Consider the following 24,451-nt stretch of genomic DNA (forward strand, 5'->3'; position numbering starts at 1 on the left):
TACATCGATATATTGCTAAATACATTAAAAATAAAAGACGACATGCATGAGGGAGACGAATTACAGTTGTAAAAGGTGCCGCCATGAAATCAACATGTAACTACGTAGTGGCGCCGGATTTTGATTTCTTTGCTGTGAAAAATACTACACACAAAGGGGAAAACGACACGAGGGTAAAAAAAGACAAGGAAAACTTATCCTACCAGCTACCATGTCGGATGCCGAGCAGCGGCAACAACCCAAGCTATAAATCCGGACAGGAAAAAAAGCAGGCGATCCAGCAGGGCTCGCTAGATTTCATCTCCAATCGAGGCGGAGAGAAATTAAGAGTGAAGGACGGCTACCTGTGGCGCTGCCAGGTGGCCTCGGTCACGTGGGTTCGTGACGTAAGGGGTAAAAGAATCTTGAGGTCATGGGGCTTCCCCTGACCTGGATTCTATCTCTCCGTCACCGGCAGAATCGCTGATTAATGTCTACAGTTCAAAATAGTCATTTTGACTGACCGGAGTCTATGGTGGGTAATTGAACATAGTGAATTGACGAGATATTCAGATTTGAACTTGGTTGACATTTTATAGAGATTGACGAGATATTCAAATTTGAACTTGGTTGACATTTTATAGAGATTGACAAGATATTTAAATTTGAACTTGGTTGACATTTTATAGAGATTGACGAGATATTCAGATTTGAACTTGGTTGACATTTTATAGAGATTGACAAGATATTTAAATTTGAACTTGGTTGACATTTTATAGAGATTGACAAGATATTTAAATTTGAACTTGGTTGAAATTTTATAGAGATTGACGAGATATTCAAATTTGAACTTGGTTGACATTTTATAGAGATTGACAAGATATTTAAATTTGAACTTGGTTGACATTTTATAGAGATTGACGAGATATTCAGATTTGAACTTGGTTGACATTTTATAGAGATTGACAAGATATTCAGATTTGAACTTGGTTGACATTTTATAGAGATTGACGAGATATTCAGATTTGAACTTGGTTGACATTTTATAGAGATTGACGAGATATTCAGATTTGAACTTGGTTGACATTTTATAGAAATTGACGAGATATTCAGATTTGAACTTAGTTGACATTTTATAAAGATTGACGAGATATTCAGATTTGAACTTGGTTGGCATCTTATAGAGATTGAAGAGATATTCAGATTTGAACTTGGTTGACATTTTATAGAGATTGACAAGATATTCAGATTTGAACTTGGTTGACATTTTATAGAGATTGACGAGATATTGAAATTTGAACTTGGTTGACATTTTATAGAGATTGATGACATATTCAAATTTGAACTTGGTTGACATTTTATAGAGATTGACAAGATATTCAGATTTGAACTTGGTTGACATTTTATAGAGATTGACAAGATATTCAGATTTGAACTTGGTTGACATTTTATAGAGATTGACAAGATATTTAGATTTGAACTTGGTTGACATTTTATAGAGATTGACAAGATATTCAGATTTGAACTTGGTTGGCATCTTATAGAGATTGACAAGATATTCAGATTTGAACTTGGTTGACATTTTATAGAGATTGACGAGATATTCAGATTTGAACTTGGTTGACATTTTATAAAGATTGACAAGATATTCAGATTTGAACTTGGTTGACATTTTATAGAGATTGACAAGATATTTAGATTTGAACTTGGTTGACATTTTATAGAGATTGACAAGATATTCAGATTTGAACTTGGTTGACATTTTATAGAGATTGACGAGATATTCAGATTTGAACTTGGTTGACATTTTATAGAGATTGACAAGATATTTAGATTTGAACTTGGTTGACATTTTATAGAGATTGACAAGATATTCAGATTTGAACTTGGTTGACATTTTATAGAGATTGACGAGATATTCAGATTTGAACTTGGTTGACATTTTATAGAGATTGACAAGATATTTAGATTTGAACTTGGTTGACATTTTATAGAGATTGACAAGATATTTAAATTTGAACTTGTTTGACATTTTATAGAGATTGACGAGATATTCAGATTTGAACTTGGTTGACATTTTATAGAGATTGACGAGATATTCAGATTTGAACTTGGTTGACATTTTATAGAGATTGACGAGATATTCAGATTTGAACATGGTTGACATTTTATAGAGATTGACAAGATATTTAGATTTGAACTTGGTTGACATTTTATAGAGATTGACAAGATATTTAAATTTGAACTTGTTTGACATTTTATAGAGATTGACGAGATATTCAGATTTGAACTTGGTTGACATTTTATAGAGATTGACGAGATATTCAGATTTGAACTTGGTTGACATTTTATAGAGATTGACGAGATATTGAAATTTGAACTTGGTTGACATTTTATAGAGATTGATGACATATTCAAATTTGAACTTGGTTGACATTTTATAGAGATTGACAAGATATTCAGATTTGAACTTGGTTGACATTTTATAGAGATTGACAAGATATTCAGATTTGAACTTGGTTGACATTTTATAGAGATTGACAAGATATTTAGATTTGAACTTGGTTGACATTTTATAGAGATTGACAAGATATTCAGATTTGAACTTGGTTGGCATCTTATAGAGATTGACAAGATATTCAGATTTGAACTTGGTTGACATTTTATAGAGATTGACGAGATATTCAGATTTGAACTTGGTTGACATTTTATAAAGATTGACAAGATATTCAGATTTGAACTTGGTTGACATTTTATAGAGATTGACAAGATATTTAGATTTGAACTTGGTTGACATTTTATAGAGATTGACAAGATATTCAGATTTGAACTTGGTTGACATTTTATAGAGATTGACGAGATATTCAGATTTGAACTTGGTTGACATTTTATAGAGATTGACAAGATATTTAGATTTGAACTTGGTTGACATTTTATAGAGATTGACAAGATATTCAGATTTGAACTTGGTTGACATTTTATAGAGATTGACGAGATATTCAGATTTGAACTTGGTTGACATTTTATAGAGATTGACAAGATATTTAGATTTGAACTTGGTTGACATTTTATAGAGATTGACAAGATATTTAAATTTGAACTTGTTTGACATTTTATAGAGATTGACGAGATATTCAGATTTGAACTTGGTTGACATTTTATAGAGATTGACGAGATATTCAGATTTGAACTTGGTTGACATTTTATAGAGATTGACGAGATATTCAGATTTGAACTTGGTTGACATTTTATAGAGATTGACAAGATATTTAGATTTGAACTTGGTTGACATTTTATAGAGATTGACAAGATATTTAAATTTGAACTTGTTTGACATTTTATAGAGATTGACGAGATATTCAGATTTGAACTTGGTTGACATTTTATAGAGATTGACGAGATATTCAGATTTGAACTTGGTTGACATTTTATAGAGATTGACGAGATATTCAGATTTGAACATATTTCAGGAAATGAACCCTAATTTTGGAGCCAATAGACAAAATTTTAATAAATTTACAGTTTTTACTGAAGGTAAGTGCGGACTACAAATGAGGCTATTTTGTGAACTGGTGGTGAAAAGAGAGAACTGGTGGTGAAAAGAGAGAACTGGTGGTGAAAAGAGAGAACTGGTGATGAAAAGAGAGAACTGGTGATGAAAAGAGAGAACTGGTGATGAAAAGAGAGAACTGGTGGTGAAAAGAGAGAACTGGTGGTGAAAAGAGAGAACTGGTGGTGAAAAGAGAGAACTGGTGGTGAAAAGAGAGAACTGGTGGTGAAAAGAGAGAACTGGTGATGAAAAGAGAGAACTGGTGATGAAAAGAGAGAACTGGTGATGAAAAGAGAGAACTGGTGGTGAAAAGAGAGAACTGGTGGTGAAAAGAGAGAACTGGTGGTGAAAAGAGAGAACTGGTGGTGAAAAGAGAGAACTGGTGGTGAAAAGAGAGAACTGGTGATGAAAAGAGAGAACTGGTGATGAAAAGAGAGAACTGGTGATGAAAAGAGAGAACTGGTGGTGAAAAGAGAGAACTGGTGGTGAAAAGAGAGAACTGGTGGTGAAAAGAGAGAACTGGTGGTGAAAAGAGAGAACTGGTGGTGAAAAGAGAGAACTGGTGGTGAAAAGAGAGAACTGGTGGTGAAAAGAGAGAACTGGTGATGAAAAGAGAGAACTGGTGATGAAAAGAGAGAACTGGTGATGAAAAGAGAGAACTGGTGATGAAAAGAGAGAACTGGTGGTGTTAAGAGAGAACTGGTGGTGAAAAGAGAGAACTGGTGGTGAAAAGAGAGAACTGGTGGTGAAAAGAGAGAACTGGTGATGAAAAGAGAGAACTGGTGATGAAAAGAGAGAACTGGTGGTGAAAAGAGAGAACTGGTGATGAAAAGAGAGAACTGGTGATGAAAAGAGAGAACTGGTGGTGAAAAGAGAGAACTGGTGGTGAAAAGAGAGAACTGGTGATGAAAAGAGAGAACTGGTGATGAAAAGAGAGAACTTGTGATGAAAAGAGAGAACTGGTGGTGAAAAGAGAGAACTGGTGATGAAAAGAGAGAACTTGTGATGAAAAGAGAGAACTGGTGATGAAAAGAGAGAACTGGTGATGAAAAGAGAGAACTTGTGATGAAAAGAGAGAACTGGTGGTGAAAAGAGAGAACTGGTGGTGAAAAGAGAGAACTGGTGGTGAAAAGAGAGAACTGGTGGTGAAAAGAGAGAACTGGTGGTGAAAAGAGAGAACTGGTGATGAAAAGAGAGAACTTGTGATGAAAAGAGAGAACTGGTGATGAAAAGAGAGAACTGGTGATGAAAAGAGAGAACTGGTGGTGAAAAGAGAGAACTGGTGATGAAAAGAGAGAACTTGTGATGAAAAGAGAGAACTGGTGGTGAAAAGAGAGAACTGGTGATGAAAAGAGAGAACTGGTGGTGAAAAGAGAGAACTGGTGATGAAAAGAGAGAACTGGTGATGAAAAGAGAGAACTGGTGGTGAAAAGAGAGAACTGGTGATGAAAAGAGAGAACTGGTGATGAAAAGAGAGAACTGGTGGTGAAAAGAGAGAACTGGTGATGAAAAGAGAGAACTGGTGATGAAAAGAGAGAACTGGTGATGAAAAGAGAGAACTTGTGATGAAAAGAGAGAACTGGTGGTGAAAAGAGAGAACTGGTGATGAAAAGAGAGAACTTGTGATGAAAAGAGAGAACTGGTGATGAAAAGAGAGAACTGGTGATGAAAAGAGAGAACTGGTGATGAAAAGAGAGAACTGGTGGTGAAAAGAGAGAACTGGTGGTGAAAAGAGAGAACTGGTGGTGAAAAGAGAGAACTGGTGGTGAAAAGAGAGAACTGGTGGTGAAAAGAGAGAACTGGTGATGAAAAGAGAGAACTTGTGATGAAAAGAGAGAACTGGTGATGAAAAGAGAGAACTGGTGATGAAAAGAGAGAACTGGTGGTGAAAAGAGAGAACTGGTGATGAAAAGAGAGAACTTGTGATGAAAAGAGAGAACTGGTGGTGAAAAGAGAGAACTGGTGGTGAAAAGAGAGAACTGGTGGTGAAAAGAGAGAACTGGTGATGAAAAGAGAGAACTGGTGATGAAAAGAGAGAACTGGTGGTGAAAAGAGAGAACTGGTGATGAAAAGAGAGAACTGGTGGTGAAAAGAGAGAACTGGTGATGAAAAGAGAGAACTTGTGATGAAAAGAGAGAACTGGTGGTGAAAAGAGAGAACTTGTGATGAAAAGAGAGAACTGGTGGTGAAAAGAGAGAACTGGTGGTGAAAAGAGAGAACTGGTGGTGAAAAGAGAGAACTGGTGGTGAAAAGAGAGAACTGGTGGTGAAAAGAGAGAACTGGTGATGAAAAGAGAGAACTGGTGGTGAAAAGAGAGAACTGGTGATGAAAAGAGAGAACTGGTGGTGAAAAGAGAGAACTGGTGATGAAAAGAGAGAACTGGTGATGAAAAGAGAGAACTGGTGGTGAAAAGAGAGAACTGGTGATGAAAAGAGAGAACTGGTGATGAAAAGAGAGAACTGGTGGTGAAAAGAGAGAACTGGTGATGAAAAGAGAGAACTGGTGATGAAAAGAGAGAACTGGTGGTGAAAAGAGAGAACTGGTGATGAAAAGAGAGAACTGGTGGTGAAAAGAGAGAACTGGTGATGAAAAGAGAGAACTTGTGATGAAAAGAGAGAACTGGTGATGAAAAGAGAGAACTTGTGATGAAAAGAGAGAACTGGTGGTGAAAAGAGAGAACTGGTGATGAAAAGAGAGAACTTGTGATGAAAAGAGAGAACTGGTGATGAAAAGAGAGAACTGGTGATGAAAAGAGAGAACTTGTGATGAAAAGAGAGAACTGGTGGTGAAAAGCGAGAACTGGTGGTGAAAAGAGAGAACTGGTGGTGAAAAGAGAGAACTGGTGGTGAAAAGAGAGAACTGGTGGTGAAAAGAGAGAACTGGTGATGAAAAGAGAGAACTTGTGATGAAAAGAGAGAACTGGTGGTGAAAAGAGAGAACTGGTGATGAAAAGAGAGAACCGGTGGTGAAAAGAGAGAACTGGTGATGAAAAGAGAGAACTTGTGATGAAAAGAGAGAACTGGTGGTGAAAAGAGAGAACTGGTGATGAAAAGAGAGAACTGGTGGTGAAAAGAGAGAACTGGTGGTGAAAAGAGAGAACTGGTGATGAAAAGAGAGAACTGGTGGTGAAAAGATAGAACTGGTGATGAAAAGAGAGAACTTGTGATGAAAAGAGAGAACTGGTGGTGAAAAGAGAGAACTGGTGGTGAAAAGAGAGAACTGGTGGTGAAAAGAGAGAACTGGTGGTGAAAAGAGAGAACTGGTGGTGAAAAGAGAGAACTGGTGGTGAAAAGAGAGAACTGGTGGTGAAAAGAGAGAACTGGTGGTGAAAAGAGAGAACTGGTGGTGAAAAGAGAGAACTGGTGGTGAAAAGAGAGAACTGGTGGTGAAAAGAGAGAACTGGTGGTGAAAAGAGAGAACTGGTGATGAAAAGAGAGAACTGGTGATGAAAAGAGAGAACTGGTGGTGAAAAGAGAGAACTGGTGATGAAAAGAGAGAACTGGTGATGAAAAGAGAGAACTGGTGGTGAAAAGAGAGAACTGGTGATGAAAAGAGAGAACTGGTGATGAAAAGAGAGAACTGGTGGTGAAAAGAGAGAACTGGTGATGAAAAGAGAGAACTGGTGGTGAAAAGAGAGAACTGGTGATGAAAAGAGAGAACTTGTGATGAAAAGAGAGAACTGGTGATGAAAAGAGAGAACTTGTGATGAAAAGAGAGAACTGGTGGTGAAAAGAGAGAACTGGTGATGAAAAGAGAGAACTTGTGATGAAAAGAGAGAACTGGTGATGAAAAGAGAGAACTGGTGATGAAAAGAGAGAACTTGTGATGAAAAGAGAGAACTGGTGGTGAAAAGCGAGAACTGGTGGTGAAAAGAGAGAACTGGTGGTGAAAAGAGAGAACTGGTGGTGAAAAGAGAGAACTGGTGGTGAAAAGAGAGAACTGGTGATGAAAAGAGAGAACTTGTGATGAAAAGAGAGAACTGGTGGTGAAAAGAGAGAACTGGTGATGAAAAGAGAGAACCGGTGGTGAAAAGAGAGAACTGGTGATGAAAAGAGAGAACTTGTGATGAAAAGAGAGAACTGGTGGTGAAAAGAGAGAACTGGTGATGAAAAGAGAGAACTGGTGGTGAAAAGAGAGAACTGGTGGTGAAAAGAGAGAACTGGTGATGAAAAGAGAGAACTGGTGGTGAAAAGATAGAACTGGTGATGAAAAGAGAGAACTTGTGATGAAAAGAGAGAACTGGTGGTGAAAAGAGAGAACTGGTGGTGAAAAGAGAGAACTGGTGGTGAAAAGAGAGAACTGGTGGTGAAAAGAGAGAACTGGTGGTGAAAAGAGAGAACTGGTGGTGAAAAGAGAGAACTGGTGGTGAAAAGAGAGAACTGGTGGTGAAAAGAGAGAACTGGTGGTGAAAAGAGAGAACTGGTGGTGAAAAGAGAGAACTGGTGGTGAAAAGAGAGAACTGGTGGTGAAAAGAGAGAACTGGTGGTGAAAAGAGAGAACTGGTGGTGAAAAGAGAGAACTGGTGGTGAAAAGAGAGAACTGGTGGTGAAAAGAGAGAACTGGTGGTGAAAAGAGAGAACTGGTGGTGAAAAGAGAGAACTGGTGGTGAAAAGAGAGAACTGGTGGTGAAAAGAGAGAACTGGTGATGAAAAGAGAGAACTGGTGGTGAAAAGAGAGAACTGGTGGTGAAAAGAGAGAACTGGTGGTGAAAAGAGAGAACTGGTGGTGAAAAGAGAGAACTGGTGGTGAAAAGAGAGAACTGGTGGTGAAAAGAGAGAACTGGTGGTGAAAAGAGAGAACTGGTGGTGAAAAGAGAGAACTGGTGGTGAAAAGAGAGAACTGGTGGTGAAAAGAGAGAACTGGTGGTGAAAAGAGAGAACTGGTGGTGAAAAGAGAGAACTGGTGGTGAAAAGAGAGAACTGGTGGTGAAAAGAGAGAACTGGTGGTGAAAAGAGAGAACTGGTGGTGAAAAGAGAGAACTGGTGATGAAAAGAGAGAACTGGTGATGAAAAGAGAGAACTGGTGGTGAAAAGAGAGAACTGGTGATGAAAAGAGAGAACTGGTGGTGAAAAGAGAGAACTGGTGATGAAAAGAGAGAACTGGTGGTGAAAAGAGAGAACTGGTGGTGAAAAGAGAGAACTGGTGGTGAAAAGAGAGAACTGGTGATGAAAAGAGAGAACTGGTGGTGAAAAGAGAGAACTGGTGGTGAAAAGAGAGAACTGGTGGTGAAAAGAGAGAACTGGTGATGAAAAGAGAGAACTGGTGATGAAAAGAGAGAACTGGTGATGAAAAGAGAGAACTGGTGATGAAAAGAGAGAACTGGTGGTGAAAAGAGAGAACTGGTGGTGAAAAGAGAGAACTGGTGATGAAAAGAGAGAACTGGTGGTGAAAAGAGAGAACTGGTGATGAAAAGAGAGAACTGGTGGTGAAAAGAGAGAACTGGTGGTGAAAAGAGAGAACTGGTGGTGAAAAGAGAGAACTGGTGATGAAAAGAGAGAACTGGTGGTGAAAAGAGAGAACTGGTGGTGAAAAGAGAGAACTGGTGGTGAAAAGAGAGAACTGGTGATGAAAAGAGAGAACTGGTGGTGAAAAGAGAGAACTGGTGGTGAAAAGAGAGAACTGGTGATGAAAAGAGAGAACTGGTGGTGAAAAGAGAGAACTGGTGATGAAAAGAGAGAACTGGTGGTGAAAAGAGAGAACTGGTGATGAAAAGAGAGAACTGGTGGTGAAAAGAGAGAACTGGTGGTGAAAAGAGAGAACTGGTGGTGAAAAGAGAGAACTGGTGGTGAAAAGAGAGAACTGGTGGTGAAAAGAGAGAACTGGTGATGAAAAGAGAGAACTGGTGGTGAAAAGAGAGAACTGGTGGTGAAAAGAGAGAACTGGTGATGAAAAGAGAGAACTGGTGGTGAAAAGAGAGAACTGGTGGTGAAAAGAGAGAACTGGTGATGAAAAGAGAGAACTGGTGATGAAAAGAGAGAACTGGTGATGAAAAGAGAGAACTGGTGGTGAAAAGAGAGAACTGGTGATGAAAAGAGAGAACTGGTGGTGAAAAGAGAGAACTGGTGATGAAAAGAGAGAACTGGTGGTGAAAAGAGAGAACTGGTGATGAAAAGAGAGAACTGGTGGTGAAAAGAGAGAACTGGTGGTGAAAAGAGAGAACTGGTGGTGAAAAGAGAGAACTGGTGATGAAAAGAGAGAACTGGTGGTGAAAAGAGAGAACTGGTGGTGAAAAGAGAGAACTGGTGATGAAAAGAGAGAACTGGTGGTGAAAAGAGAGAACTGGTGATGAAAAGAGAGAACTGGTGGTGAAAAGAGAGAACTGGTGGTGAAAAGAGAGAACTGGTGGTGAAAAGAGAGAACTGGTGATGAAAAGAGAGAACTGGTGGTGAAAAGAGAGAACTGGTGATGAAAAGAGAGAACTGGTGGTGAAAAGAGAGAACTGGTGGTGAAAAGAGAGAACTGGTGGTGAAAAGAGAGAACTGGTGATGAAAAGAGAGAACTGGTGGTGAAAAGAGAGAACTGGTGGTGAAAAGAGAGAACTGGTGGTGAAAAGGCTGAAGGTCAAACATACTGGTGCTTCTAGAGCTAAGGTATAACATCAATAATTTTATATATCGTACATCAATTTTGACCATGTTTACAGTTTTTTTAACATCAACTGATTGCAGAGTTGAGATAAAATTAATTGAGAAATTGTGGAGGTCATACATACTGGTAAGGCAAATTGTGGAGGTCATACATACTGGTAAGGCAAATTGTGGAGGTCATACATACTGGTAAGGCAAATTGTGGAGGTCATACATACTGGTAAGGCAAATTGTGGTGGTCATACATACTGGTAAGGCAAATTGTGGTGGTCATACATACCGGTAAGGCAAATTGTGGAGGTCATACATACTGGTAAGGCAAATTGTGGAGGTCATACATACTGGTAAAGCAAATTGTGGAGGTCATACATACTGGTAAGGCAAATTGTGGTGGTCATACATACCGGTAAGGCAAATTGTGGAGGTCATACATACTGGTAAGGCAAATTGTGGAGGTCATACATACCGGTAAGGCAAATTGTGGAGGTCATACATACTGGTAAGGCAAATTGTGGAGGTCATACATACTGGTAAGGCAAATTGTGGAGGTCATACATACTGGTAAGGCAAATTGTGGAGGTCATACATACTGGTAAGGCAAATTGTGGTGGTCATACATACCGGTAAGGCAAATTGTGGAGGTCATACATACTGGTAAGGCAAATTGTGGAGGTCATACATACCGGTAAGGCAAATTGTGGAGGTCATACATACTGGTAAGGCAAATTGTGGAGGTCATACATACTGGTAAGGCAAATTGTGGAGGTATACATACAGGTAAGGCAAATTGTGGAGGTCATACATACTGGTAAGGCAAATTGTGGAGGTATACATACTGGTAAGGCAAATTGTGGAGGTCATACATACTGGTAAGGCAAATTGTGGAGGTCATACATACTGGTAAGGCAAATTGTAGTGGTCATACATACTGGTAAGGCAAATTGTGGAGGTCATACATACTGGTAAAGCAAATTGTGGTGGTCATACATACTGGTAAGGCAAATTGTGGAGGTCATACATACTGGTAAGGCAAATTGTGGAGGTCATACATACTGGTAAAGCAAATTGTGGTGGTCATACATACTGGTAAGGCAAATTGTGGAGGTCATACATACTGGTAAGGCAAATTGTGGAGGTCATACATACTGGTAAGGCAAATTGTGGAGGTCATACATACCGGTAAGGCAAATTGTGGAGGTCATACATACTGGTAAGGCAAATTGTGGAGGTCATACATACTGGTAAGGCAAATTGTGGAGGTCATACATACTGGTAAGGCAAATTGTGGAGGTCATACATACTGGTAAGGCAAATTGTGGAGGTCATACATACTGGTAAGGCAAATTGTGGAGGTCATACATACTGGTAAGGCAAATTGTGGAGGTCATACATACCGGTAAGGCAAATTGTGGAGGTCATACATACTGGTAAGGCAAATTGTGGAGGTCATACATACTGGTAAGGCAAATTGTGGAGGTCATACATACTGGTAAGGCAAATTGTGGAGGTCATACATACTGGTAAGGCAAATTGTGGAGGTCATACATACCGGTAAGGCAAATTGTGGAGGTCATACATACTGGTAAGGCAAATTGTGGAGGTCATACATACTGGTAAGGCAAATTGTGGAGGTCATACATACTGGTAAGGCAAATTGTGGAGGTCATACATACTGGTAAGGCAAATTGTGGAGGTCATATATACTGGTAAGGCAAATTGTGGAGGTCATACATACTGGTAAGGCAAATTGTGGAGGTCATACATACTGGTAAGGCAAATTGTGGAGGTCATACATACTGGTAAAGCAACTTGTGGAGGTCATACATACTGGTAAGGCAAATTGTGGAGGTCATACATACTGGTAAGGCAAATTGTGGAGGTCATACATACTGGTAAAGCAACTTGTGGAGGTCATACATACTGGTAAGGCAAATTGTGGAGGTCATACATACCGGTAAGGCAAATTGTGGAGGTCATACATACTGGTAAGGCAAATTGTGGAGGTCATACATACTGGTAAGGCAAATTGTGGAGGTCATACATACTGGTAAGGCAAATTGTGGTGGTCATACATACTGGTAAGGCAAATTGTGGTGGTCATACATACCGGTAAGGCAAATTGTGGAGGTCATACATACTGGTAAGGCAAATTGTGGAGGTCATATATACTGGTAAGGCAAATTGTGGAGGTCATACATACTGGTAAGGCAAATTGTGGAGGTCATACATACTGGTAAGGCAAATTGTGGAGGTCATACATACTGGTAAAGCAACTTGTGGAGGTCATACATACTGGTAAGGCAAATTGTGGAGGTCATACATACTGGTAAGGCAAATTGTGGAGGTCATACATACTGGTAAGGCAAATTGTGGAGGTCATATATACTGGTAAGGCAAATTGTGGAGGTCATACATACTGGTAAGGCAAATTGTGGAGGTCATACATACTGGTAAGGCAAATTGTGGTGGTCATACATACCGGTAAGGCAAATTGTGGAGGTCATACATACTGGTAAGGCAAATTGTGGTGGTCATACATACTGGTAAGGCAAATTGTGGAGGTCATACATACCGGTAAGGCAAATTGTGGAGGTCATACATACTGGTAAAGCAACTTGTGGAGGTCATACATACTGGTAAAGCAAATTGTGGAGGTCATACATACTGGTAAGGCAAATTGTGGAGGTCATACATACTGGTAAAGCAAATTGTGGAGGTCATACATACTGGTAAGGCAAATTGTGGAGGTCATACATACTGGTAAGGCAAATTGTGGAGGTCATACATACTGGTAAAGCAACTTGTGGAGGTCATACATACTGGTAAAGCAAATTGTGGAGGTCATACATACCGGTAAGGCAAATTGTGGAGGTCATACATACTGGTAAGGCAAATTGTGGAGGTCATACATACTGGTAAGGCAAATTGTGGAGGTCATACATACTGGTAAAGCAACTTGTGGAGGTCATACATACTGGTAAGGCAAATTGTGGAGGTCATACATACTGGTAAGGCAAATTGTGGTGGTCATACATACTGGTAAGGCAAATTGTGGAGGTCATACATACTGGTAAAGCAACTTGTGGAGGTCATACATACTGGTAAAGCAAATTGTGGAGGTCATACATACCGGTAAGGCAAATTGTGGAGGTCATACATACTGGTAAGGCAAATTGTGGAGGTCATACATACTGGTAAGGCAAATTGTGGAGGTCATACATACTGGTAAGGCAAATTGTGGAGGTCATACATACTGGTAAAGCAACTTGTGGAGGTCATACATACTGGTAAGGCAAATTGTGGAGGTCATACATACTGGTAAAGCAACTTGTGGAGGTCATACATACTGGTAAGGCAAATTGTGGAGGTCATACATACTGGTAAAGCAAATTGTGGAGGTCATATATACTGGTAAAGCAAATTGTGGAGGTCATACATACTGGTAAGGCAAATTGTGGAGGTATACATACTGGTAAGGCAAATTGTGGAGGTCATACATACTGGTAAGGCAAATTGTGGTGGTCATACATACTGGTAAGGCAAATTGTGGAGGTCATACATACCGGTAAGGCAAATTGTGGAGGTCATACATACTGGTAAAGCAACTTGTGGAGGTCATACATACTGGTAAGGCAAATTGTGGAGGTCATACATACTGGTAAGGCAACTTGTGGAGGTCATACATACTGGTAAAGCAAATTGTGGAGGTATACATACTGGTAAAGCAAATTGTGGTGGTCATACATACTGGTAAGGCAAATTGTGGAGGTCATACATACTGGTAAGGCAAATTGTGGAGGTCATACATACTGGTAAAGCAAATTGTGGAGGTCATACATACTGGTAAAGCAAATTGTGGAGGTCATACATACTGGTAAGGCAAATTGTGGAGGTCATACATACTGGTAAGGCAAATTGTGGAGGTCATACATACTGGTAAGGCAAATTGTGGAGGTCATACATACTGGTAAAGCAAATTGTGGAGGTCATACATACTGGTAAGGCAAATTGTGGAGGTCATACATACTGGTAAAGCAAATTGTGGAGGTCATACATACTGGTAAGGCAAATTGTGGAGGTCATACATACTGGTAAGGCAAATTGTGGAGGTCATACATACTGGTAAAGCAAATTGTGGAGGTCATACATACTGGTAAGGCAAATTGTGGAGGTCATACATACTGGTAAAGCAAATTGTGGAGGTCATACATACTGGTAAAGCAAATTGTGGAGGTCATACATACTGGTAAAGCAAATTGTGGAGGTCATACATACTGGTAAGGCAAATTGTGGAGGTCATACATACTGGTAAAGCAAATTGTGGAGGTCATACATACTGGTAAAGCAAATTGTGGAGGTCATACATACTGGTAAGGCAAATTGTGGAGGTCATACATACTGGTAAAGCAAATTGTGGAGGTCATACATACTGGTAAAGCAAATTGTGGAGGTCATACATACTGGTAAGGCAAATTGTGGAGGTCATACATACTGGTAAGGCAAATTGTGGAGGTCATACATACTGGTAAAGCAAATTGTGAAGGTATACATACTGGTAAGGCACAACTCACCTTATGTTCTTTACTCAAATAGGCATTGTCCATTATTGGTTGCATACACTGGTCTACAATTAATATACATAATTTACCATTTGCTGCCAATGATCTCATGACACATAAAGCTGCTACTTGTACTGATTTGATATTACTATGCGATAATATGTTAGCGATTAAAGGCAGACCTTTAACTACCATATATTCCATCCAAATGTCACTGCAGAGGTTTTGGTGATCTAAAAGCTTAATACAAAAAGTACCAAACTTAAGATTTGTATTCTCTGCATATACATAACTATGGTGTATGTGAATCTATGTGATCAGTATAAACACATATATTACAGAATTTCAATCAAAATGGTTAGGTTTAAAAAAATATTTCTTCCTTGTCAGCCTTAAAAGAAACTAAAATGTTCTGAAGGTATTAGAGGCATAAAGTAAATATAAACGACCCATTGACCCATGCCCATTGGCTGACACCCAATGACAATGACATCTTCTTTCTGGATGTGTGCAGTAATCCAACATAGCAAACTGTGATATAGTGTATGTACATTGATGTCATTCAAATTCAACTTGTCTTGAAACTGACCAGAGAACGTGGTAAATAGGAAAATTGTCTACTTTTACAGTCCTGAGTCTCAGAAAGGTTCTATATTCAGTAGGTCGAGTTGGAATTAATTTGCTATTTGGGAATCTAGTTTACAACAAAGCATATACATTTATTGTTGCAAAATATTGTGAAAGGTGTTTTAAAAAGGTAGGAATCTGGAGGTGTTGCACACTACCATAGCTAGAGTAGCATCACAGACATGTTTTCACTCAAGTTCAATGTCAAGATAGGTGAGTGGCTGTGACAAGTAAGTGAAATAACCTACCTTTTGTAATGCAAGTAGAATAGGCTTCCGTAATGTTGTTTCTGGTCTTTCTAACAATTTCACTAAATGGTATACAAAATTCCTCTCAATTAAATTCTCAGCATTTGTCTCATGGCATGATATTCGTTGTATTACTATGGCAACAGCTTCTTTAACTGGAATGCTGCCATTATTGAGCAAATCCAATAACTAGTAAAATAAATATCATGAATACAGATTACAGCGGTATATCTAAAGTTGTTTTTACATGTAAATGCCATGTGATAAAGCCAAGATACACCGTCTGCAATTTGATTGGTCTTTGTACACAAGTTTGAATTAGTAATGTCAAACTCAAAAAACAGTAAAGATGTAGTGGCATTCTTATGAAAAATTTATATTGGAAAATCTGTAAACAAAACACATGGTAATATTGTCTATCAGAAGATAATCCCTGCTCAAATGAACCATGAAAATGTACCATGCAAACATTTTTTAGCATCTTTGTAGAGAAATCGACAATTTATTTTGTGTAGAAATGGACCTCAATTTGTATTAATATGAGAGTTCTTCTCCAAAATTGGGTATATGGAAAAAAGAAATTAAAGTAATGCAATTTCTTGTACCATGTATGATAATGTTCAAATGACTTTGCCTTTTCATACAAACTTATATATGACTATCATTGTCATCAACAACTTCAACTTATTATTTGTAGTATGTTATTAATATGACACATATTTAAGCAGATCATTCTGCACAATTTTGATACATGGCAGGTTTGAAAGCAATGTACCATAAGAAAAACAAAATACTGAAACTTATAGTGGTTCAGATACAAACCTGTTTGAGTTGTTCATGTGTAATAATCTCATTCTCATTGTAACTTGATATCAAATTCTTAACTGGAACCGATAATTTCTTGAAATCCTTTTTGTTGTATGCAATTAAAGTTGATAAGAGTTGAGAAAATGAGAATTCACACTGGTCTGAGTCACTGTCACTTTCAGAAATGTCTTCAAGTTTTAATGTGAGGTTTGACAGATCACCACAGGAACATTTGATATTCATTAAGTGTTTAGTTGACTTGGGTTGTTGGTCTCCTCTCAGATTTGTAGACTGTAATCGAGATAATAAGGCAGCAATGTCATCACTCTCAGCAGATCTACAACACAGAACATTTTATATTGCAGTATTACATGTGATAATGTACATCCAGTGTTATGGAGGAACCAGATTTGTTATTGAATATTACAGATTAAGACATGGTGGGAGTGTGTACAAATCTTTTCCTATCTGAGCAGTGGCTGGGTTGGTGTGGCTTGTTAGCTTGTGTATATATCTGGTAGAGTTGCTTAAGTGTTGGCTTTGAATATACGAACACAACTTTCAGCACCATCAATGTGGTTTGATTGATAAACCTCATTGACGGTGCTGAACATCACTTACACAAAACGTAAATTGCAATTGACCTCACTGTGATGATGCACTGGTTGTGGATATGAAGTATGCGCACTGCATAATATGCTAATAACCTTTAACGAGGTTATTATGAAACACTGAAATCACAAATTTTCATTCTTGACCCCGACTTTGTCTATTTAAATTAATTTGAAGACTGTACACGCTTTCTGTTGCATGTTAGAATTCACTTTGCGATCTCAAAATCACATTTAGGCATCACACAGGTTGTTTAAGATGAATATATCCAAATGAAATGTATCCGATGGCAACGATTGTTGAACCATATTCATTCGATAAGGGATCTTAAGCTATGATATATTGTGACATAAAATAAAATGTGACCAAATAGCCAGTCAATTTTTATTTATTTATATATAGGACGCCACTAGCAACCTAAAATACCTAAGGAAGATAGACTATGCAAAAAGTGCAATGTTGTAATAGATGAAATTCATTTTATTACAACCTGTGACAATTACAACAATGAACACACAAAAATGTACAGCCATCTCTCAAAACAAATTCTAGACTTTCAATACTGTTCTAAAACAAACAAATTTATAACAACAATGAACACTCAAGACATACACCTGATCAGACAGGTAGTTCATTATTTAACAACTTCATTTAGTATACATAGTACTTCAACTTGAGATGAACTGTCATTATTCATTACAGTGTAATAAAGATATTAATATTACTATATACTTTTTTTTTCAAATAATTGTTTTTTGTACTTTCTGCCAGATCTACTATACTATAAAATAGAATAGAATAGAATAGTGCTTTATTGACCATAAAGAAAATATTACATTTCTTTTTTGGTTATGTACATCAATGAAGTTGAAAAAATTGAAATGAAAAATTTAAAAGTGAATTGAAAACATAGTAATGTATTAAGTAAAAAATATATAATAAAAATAGCAACATTAGACTATACTACTAGTATTTTGATTGTGAAATTAGTCCTTTCACACATACGTTGATAATAAATTTTGACATTGTTAGTCAGTGTTTGTGTTTTTACATTGAAACAAATATTTAGTTAGAGCATATATGTCTTGTCTCTTGATTGCATTATATAGTCAAATTTTTCTCTTTCGTTTTTGTTTCTGAAGTCTTGGTTGATTAATCCTATGGCATTGTACAAAGTGTTTCTATATTCTGTGTATAAATTACAATCTATTAGATGGTGTATTTTATCTTCTATTTGGTTACAATGTGTGCATAGTCTCTCTTCCATTGGTGTCTTAGGTCTCATATAGCGACCTGTTTCTATTGCTAATCTATGATTACTTGTTCTAAATTTGGCTAATTTTCTTATATGATCTCGACTATTTATAAGTGTAATGTATTGTTCCATGTTGAAATTGTCTATATATGTGTGATAAGTCCGTAACTTTGCATCGTCTCTCATATTATCTTTCTTCCACAATGCACTGTAATATTCTTTTATTTTAGTTTGTAGAGTTTTTACAGGGATATTGTCTATACATTTATGTATATTAAAGATTTCAAGATTTTGTTGTAGCTTTGACAACCAGGCTCCCGTATATTTTTTTTTTTCATATCCTGTAGTGCATAGTATTTCAGATTTGTATTTTCAATTCATTGTAGATGTTGGTAGTATTTAATTGCTGCTCTGTATATGTTGTTTATGAGTGGTTCCCTCCCTAACTCCATACGGCATGCTATTTTATTTGCTTTGTTATTCAAACAGAGAGCGTTTCTACAGAATTTGAAATTTCTCTCTGTCTGTTTTATCCCAGATAGATGGATTTGTCAAGACACCCCGCATATGTTAATATTGGGATCTGCGTTGTGTTCAAGAGCTTCAGTTTGATGTGTATATTGTATGTATTATTTGAGTATATTTGTGATTGCACTCGTAGTGCCTTGTTTGCCTTGTCTGCTTGATGTTGTTTATATACTTTCATTTGATTGGAAAGTGAGGCCTAAGTAGGTATATTGTTCTTTGATTTTTATTTCTTCCTGATTATATTTGATCTGTAGGGATTCTGCTCTGCTTCCAATTTTTCTGAAAATGACTATTTGTGTCTTTTTGGTGTTCACTTGTAGACCCCAGTGAGTTGTGTAGCTGTGTAAGAAATCTAGTGCTTTCTGCATATATACTTAATAGGAATTAAAAAGAAATTAAACAAGATTATCAGCTTTAATATATAGGATAAGAACAAATTCGAGTTGTTTACCTGTCATTGTGAACATGGTCCCCATACAGTGCTGTGCCAGGTCTGGTTGTCCTTGGTCGAGGTTTAACAGCATTGCCACCAACAACGGAAAGAGGCGGATCTCTGCTAATTAACTTTGGATTCATGTATGCTGCCATGGCTACATGTTCATTCTTGGGTTCCTGTTGCGTAAGAAAAATCATTATCGTCATCGCCTACAATCCTAAATTCATTATAAATGGTTTACATTTCTGACATAGAAAACAGCCACATATAAATACCCTGGGATTGACCATAGACCCTCCAGTACTGGAGGGTCTATGGATTGACCCATCGATGACATCCAAACTGTATTAACTTATACCAATTACGTTTTAACGGACGCTAACTGTCTATGCCGCATTATTGTCTTTTAATTCAGCTCAAGGCACTTTAAATATCAACCTTACATACAATTACCTGTAATTTTCAATATAGATCCGCGGCGTCTATATAACAATTGTGTTATTCCTGGAAACATGTTACAGAACATAACAAAGTTTTACGTAATCGCCAAACAGAACTGTTGTGTTATGCGAACCAATGCGAGGCTTATTTAACCTCGTTCAAGGTAATTATTTCATACTGATGTTAGCTGTTGGTTTTTATTTTGAGAAATTAAACTTGTGTTATTCCTTATTAGAATACGAAGTTTATTGTACCTGAGTGTATTTTTAGCTATGTGCCCATCGCAAACAGATACTACATGTCTAGCGATACCAGGATACTTGAAAGAGGACTGCAAATTCAAAGATGGCGGAAAAAGTGGAACCTGCCGTCCATCGGATCAGTCGTGAAGGTTGTTGTTTTTAGTTTCAGCTTGAAATATCTTCTCTTCGCCTCCATTTGATCCGTGTAAATACTTGAATTCTCGGTGACTTTCTTGCTTTCTTGTCATTATATATTTTTGTGGACAAACTTATTTTCCAAATATGCTAGACTCTATCATCAGCCCACCGCTGAGGGACTTCGCCTGGGAACTCATCACATTTATTCTCGGCATTTGCATGTATCTCATCTTCTCCAGTTATTTGAACTCCCCCAGCAGATGCCGTAACGAACAGACACAACAAAGAAGATTTCCATTCGAGGGAGAAGCGGAATGCTTCGCCGGATCATCAGCAGACGAAAAAATCAAAGAAAGATTTTCCTACGAGGACGCTGGTGTCCTCGACGAAGACTAGCATTTCAATGAAGCTGGGGGCTGGTTCGATAAAACAGAATTTACAATCTGATAAAACAGCAACATCAAGAGGGCTTACTCCAATAACTATGAAGATAGGTTCACATGTATGTATGATGCAAATGTAATTTTCATATATATTTATGTTTATGTTGTCAATATTTTACACCTATTTTTCTCTGTCTTTATTTGCCAACCACTAGTAGAAATTTGTATATATAAAGATGCAATAAAAATACATACTGTTATTATTATATTATTATTATAAAATTAATAAAGAATTTGTTTATCTCATAAAATTGATTCTCACTCTTTGTTATCATGATTTGTAAATTGCAGAAGCCTAAAGAACATAATACAAAGCTTATACATAAAAAGGGTGTAGTAGCCAATGTATTCGGTGAAGATAGTGATGAAGTAAGTATACATACCAATAAGACTAGTTCATCTATACATTTTATGTGAACATGGAGTATCACAACAATGTACGCTGACGTCAATATTTTTTAGTATGCTGTTTACATACGCATGACTTCAAAGACGTATATTACCGTACTCGGCCGCGTCAGCACCCATGCCCGGGCAAGCGCCTACCCCCCACTTTTGCGCAATTTTTATATTTGGGGTGACACTCGGCAAAGCGCCCACCCCTTCAAAATGCAACTAATTTAAAACTTGGTCTTGCGTAACAAATCTTGGTAATCGTTTTTATGATACAGCGTGGATATCGGCCGCTGTGAACATGTTGTGAATGCGTAGACCACGGTAACCGTGCGTAAACTACGCTTCAACAATGACCTGTTAATACAAGTAAGATGCGGTATATATTTCATACCATATTCAGTTTACCTCTCAAAAATGGCTAGTTACTTTTTTTGGAAAAACCATGTCGTTTATTCGCTGAAATCAATTCCAACAGATCGTACTTCGACATCGATTATTCACTTCCGCATTGCGTTACCGGAAAGTCTTCGGGAATTTCCAAAGAATTGCATCAGTACAACACAGCATTCTGATTGGTTAATAACCAACTTGACCCATTAGGTCAAAGGACACTGCTGCAGGTAAAATCTGCAAATGCATCATGGCGGAAAGCGATTTTCCTCGAGAGTTTGCGTACGACACCAACACCTTCGTCAGTGGAAATAATATGACAATTTTGACTTTGACTGTGTTCCAACACTGAACAGACTCAAATGTTTTTAATTTCGTAAATTCTGGTGGTACTTAATTAATATTGTAATAAAATGTGCATATTTTTTGTGATCATTTGAGTCAAGTACGACTCAACTAATTTTGAGTTGAGGTCCCTGGGCGCTAACGTGGTCGAGTACGGTATGTCTAAAACACAAGAAAGCTTCAAAAGTTTTCTCTATTTTTAACTGGGGAATTAGTCTATTGTGCTTTTCTGACTGTTTTAAAGGATGAGTCAATTATTCGGCGAGTGATTGCTTTTGCTGCATTTTATTTATCTCTATTTAAATCCATTATTATCATGACAGGGGTTGCAGGTTATTAATACCTTACTTGTGTTTTTAAAATGATTATTACTCAGTCGTGATTAAAAGCAGCATACAAAAAAACAAACAGTTTGTTGGTTTTGTTGGTTCAACTTATTTTCATTACTAGCAAATTTCAATGCAAATGATATCTGCTTGGTTTGTTCCTTGCATGAGTTGACCTGAAACTGTGTCATTCAACTTGATAGATCAAGCTGGTTGTTAACCATTCAGAACACTATATGGTGCCAGCAGAACGTATTAACAAATTTTTGAATAGCGTTGGAAGGTAAAGACAATACAACTCAAAAGCAGGATCTTTTGGCACTGATTTTGGCATGGTTTTGGATAGACTTTGTAATGGATAAATACAGTAGTATTTAACCTGTTGTGTTTTCAGTGTTATTTCTGTGCTTTACTCTATACAAGTTTACAATTATTTGTTAGGACTACCGGGTATTTACTGTTATTTGTTATTAACTCCTGGATGTTACACCAATATCTCAGGAAACACTCATCAGATTTAATTAAATGTAACTAATGATATTTTATGATAGCCAATGTTCAGCTGTTTAACTGATATCTCAAAAACCCCTTAACTTTGTACATATAGGTGCTTGAATAATCCCCTAACTTTCTTCTTTGCTTGAGGTTTAAGTCCTTCCATATTTAAAAGTTAGCAATTTTCATAATAGACAATTTTCAGCTGTTACACCATCGTCCCCCTACAACACTGTGCGGTAATTCTATTCATAACTGTGTATGTCACATGGTTGCGCGATAGAAAGTCTTGAGCTTTGAGGCATAACACCGACTCTTCTGACAACACTATTATCACTCTCGATGGTCGCAAGGCCGGTAAAGCATAACAACAAGGATTTACTATTTCCAGTGCGACTAAAAACAAACACATCAGACTCGGCTTGAATAGCTTTGGTTTGAATACCAGTGAGTTGCATGATGTATGGATATTGTCGCTGTATTGCCTCGACATCCAAGCCAACACAGCTTCCACTGTGCACAGCAACATTTATTCACGGGTCAGGCATTTTCACCGTCTGGCAACCATCATGGTGAAAACAAAGGCCAATAAATTCTCAGAAAAACGGTATTTTGGAATGGTTAACACCCCCCTGAACAGTGTAACAAGATTACCTCTACATATGCAACATAATTAAATTTGGTTGTTTAGGATTACTTTAAAGTTAAGTTTGGTTTATTTTCTCGATTTTAGCTATTTTCATCGGCTTTTTCGACTGGTGTTTGTGGCTTAGCTCTGCCTCGAAGATTTTGATAGCTTGGCCAAGCATGTTAAACAAAGAAGCAATATGATTGGCTGTTGGTAAACTGATTCTAAACTGTGAAGGCATTGTCACATACACATAGTCCTAATGAAATACTTCAAGGTGATAGCGGAGTGCTTCGCCGGAACATTCACCTTGAAAATTCAAGATGCTGTTACACTGATATACATATTTTACATAGACTACAAATGTCAATGTTGCATGTTCTTGACATTATGGTTGTTAGTATTGTTAATATTTTGTATCCACACAGGATGTAGAAGAGATGCCCCCTGAAGCCAAGATGAGAATGAAGAACATAGGAAGGTAGATAAACTATTTGGTTTCATTGCATTTATCAGTTGACTTACGCTATTTATGTGCACTTTACATTACCGTTTAATTAATATTGATATTTTTTCAAATTTTCAGGGAGACTCCAACTTCAGCTGGACCTAATTCCTTCGGTAAATCGAAGCAAGGGTTTTCAGATGGTCGAGGAGTGTGGGACAGAAAAATCAAATCATTAGAAAAAGCAGAAGACACCACGACCAATGTTTAAACTGTATTTCTGTTGTTTGTCATATTTAAAATTATTGAACAGTTGACCCATACCAAGCAAGTTATTTGATTGTTTCCATGCTTGTTTAAGAATCCAGTGTTACCCGTATATATGAAGGTTGCAAAAGAGGTGATTTACCTTGTGATTAGTTTACTAATCAAATTAATGTACAGTATTTTCTGTTATGGAACCTAATAAAGGATATTAGGTGAACTTAGAAATTGCATGTTTGTAATTCTTTAGAAACACACACTCAATATACTTGTACAACATTTCCTTCCTGCCTTGTCTGTATCATTTACTGCTTTTGGACGAATGCTCTTGGTACATTCAAAAACAAGTTGAAAATTAACTTGTTTGGGTTCGTTTCTTGGACCTGTTCCATCCTCAACATGTGTCAAATTTGTCAGTATTCGGCTCAACTAGGATTCGTTGGGGAAAGAATTCACAAAAATAATAGATTGCATATAAACCTGACAAAAATAGAAAATCTGTATTTATCAATTACCATCATGAAACAAGTTTTACTGGTGACTTCTTAGCCTATCTCAATCAGAGTCAGGACACTCATCGCTATTAGTCCTGAGCTTGAGTTGCACAGAAGAATAATGTATTACATGGCTGTTCCTCACTGCCTTTAGAATACACATTTCAGTTTTTGACTCCCGTGTGCGAAGCACAAAAAGGGAGTCTTTGCAGTTCG

The 24,451-nt window shown here is 37.5% G+C and overlaps 2 protein-coding genes across 4 annotated transcripts in view; one reads left to right on the top strand and one right to left on the bottom strand.

Moving 5' to 3' along the window:
- Positions 1-19,767, bottom strand: part of LOC102801813 (uncharacterized) — a 60,276-nt gene extending 40,509 nt beyond the window's left edge. The window contains exons 1-5 of the mRNA XM_085505154.1: positions 19,642-19,767; positions 19,204-19,364; positions 16,373-16,694; positions 15,551-15,739; positions 14,688-14,915 (exon numbers count right to left, since the gene is read on the bottom strand). Of these exons, the coding sequence (XP_085361280.1) occupies positions 14,688-14,915; positions 15,551-15,739; positions 16,373-16,694; positions 19,204-19,340 (876 nt within the window). The 5' untranslated portion in view covers positions 19,341-19,364; positions 19,642-19,767. The remainder of the gene's footprint in view (positions 1-14,687; positions 14,916-15,550; positions 15,740-16,372; positions 16,695-19,203; positions 19,365-19,641) is intronic.
- Positions 19,737-23,969, top strand: LOC100373239 (PEST proteolytic signal-containing nuclear protein-like). 3 transcript variants are annotated; one of them, XM_078005492.1, is made up of 5 exons: positions 19,737-19,792; positions 20,267-20,511; positions 20,744-20,821; positions 23,461-23,513; positions 23,619-23,969. In XM_078005492.1, exons 1-5 carry the CDS (start codon positions 19,765-19,767, stop codon positions 23,746-23,748), a joined length of 534 nt encoding a protein of 177 aa, XP_077861618.1. In that variant the 5' UTR covers positions 19,737-19,764; the 3' UTR covers positions 23,749-23,969. The 3 variants fall into 3 exon arrangements, with proteins under 3 accessions (XP_077861618.1, XP_002741165.1, XP_077861617.1); XM_002741119.3 differs by lacking the exon at positions 19,737-19,792 and adding an exon at positions 19,957-20,020 and having other exon boundaries at positions 20,270-20,511; XM_078005491.1 differs by lacking the exon at positions 19,737-19,792 and adding an exon at positions 19,961-20,020.
- Positions 23,970-24,451: the final 482 nt, after the last annotated feature.

The sequence above is a fragment of the Saccoglossus kowalevskii genome, chromosome 11, assembly GCF_978046115.1.
Source record: "Saccoglossus kowalevskii chromosome 11, keSacKowa6.1, whole genome shotgun sequence".
NCBI classification, from domain to species: domain Eukaryota; kingdom Metazoa; phylum Hemichordata; class Enteropneusta; family Harrimaniidae; genus Saccoglossus; species Saccoglossus kowalevskii.

What these genes read in the sequence shown, in the direction of transcription:
- LOC100373239 (XM_078005491.1), top strand. Translation starts at nt 19,975, where the DNA reads ATGGCGGAAAAAGTGGAACCTGCCGTCCATCGGATCAGTCGTGAAG. An exon ending in CCATCGGATCAGTCGTGAAG is followed by an intron (nt 20,021 to 20,266) that starts GTTGTTGTTTTT and finishes GAACTCCCCCAG; the next exon opens with CAGATGCCGTAACGAACAGA. An exon ending in CTATGAAGATAGGTTCACAT is followed by an intron (nt 20,512 to 20,743) that starts GTATGTATGATG and finishes TGTAAATTGCAG; the next exon opens with AAGCCTAAAGAACATAATAC.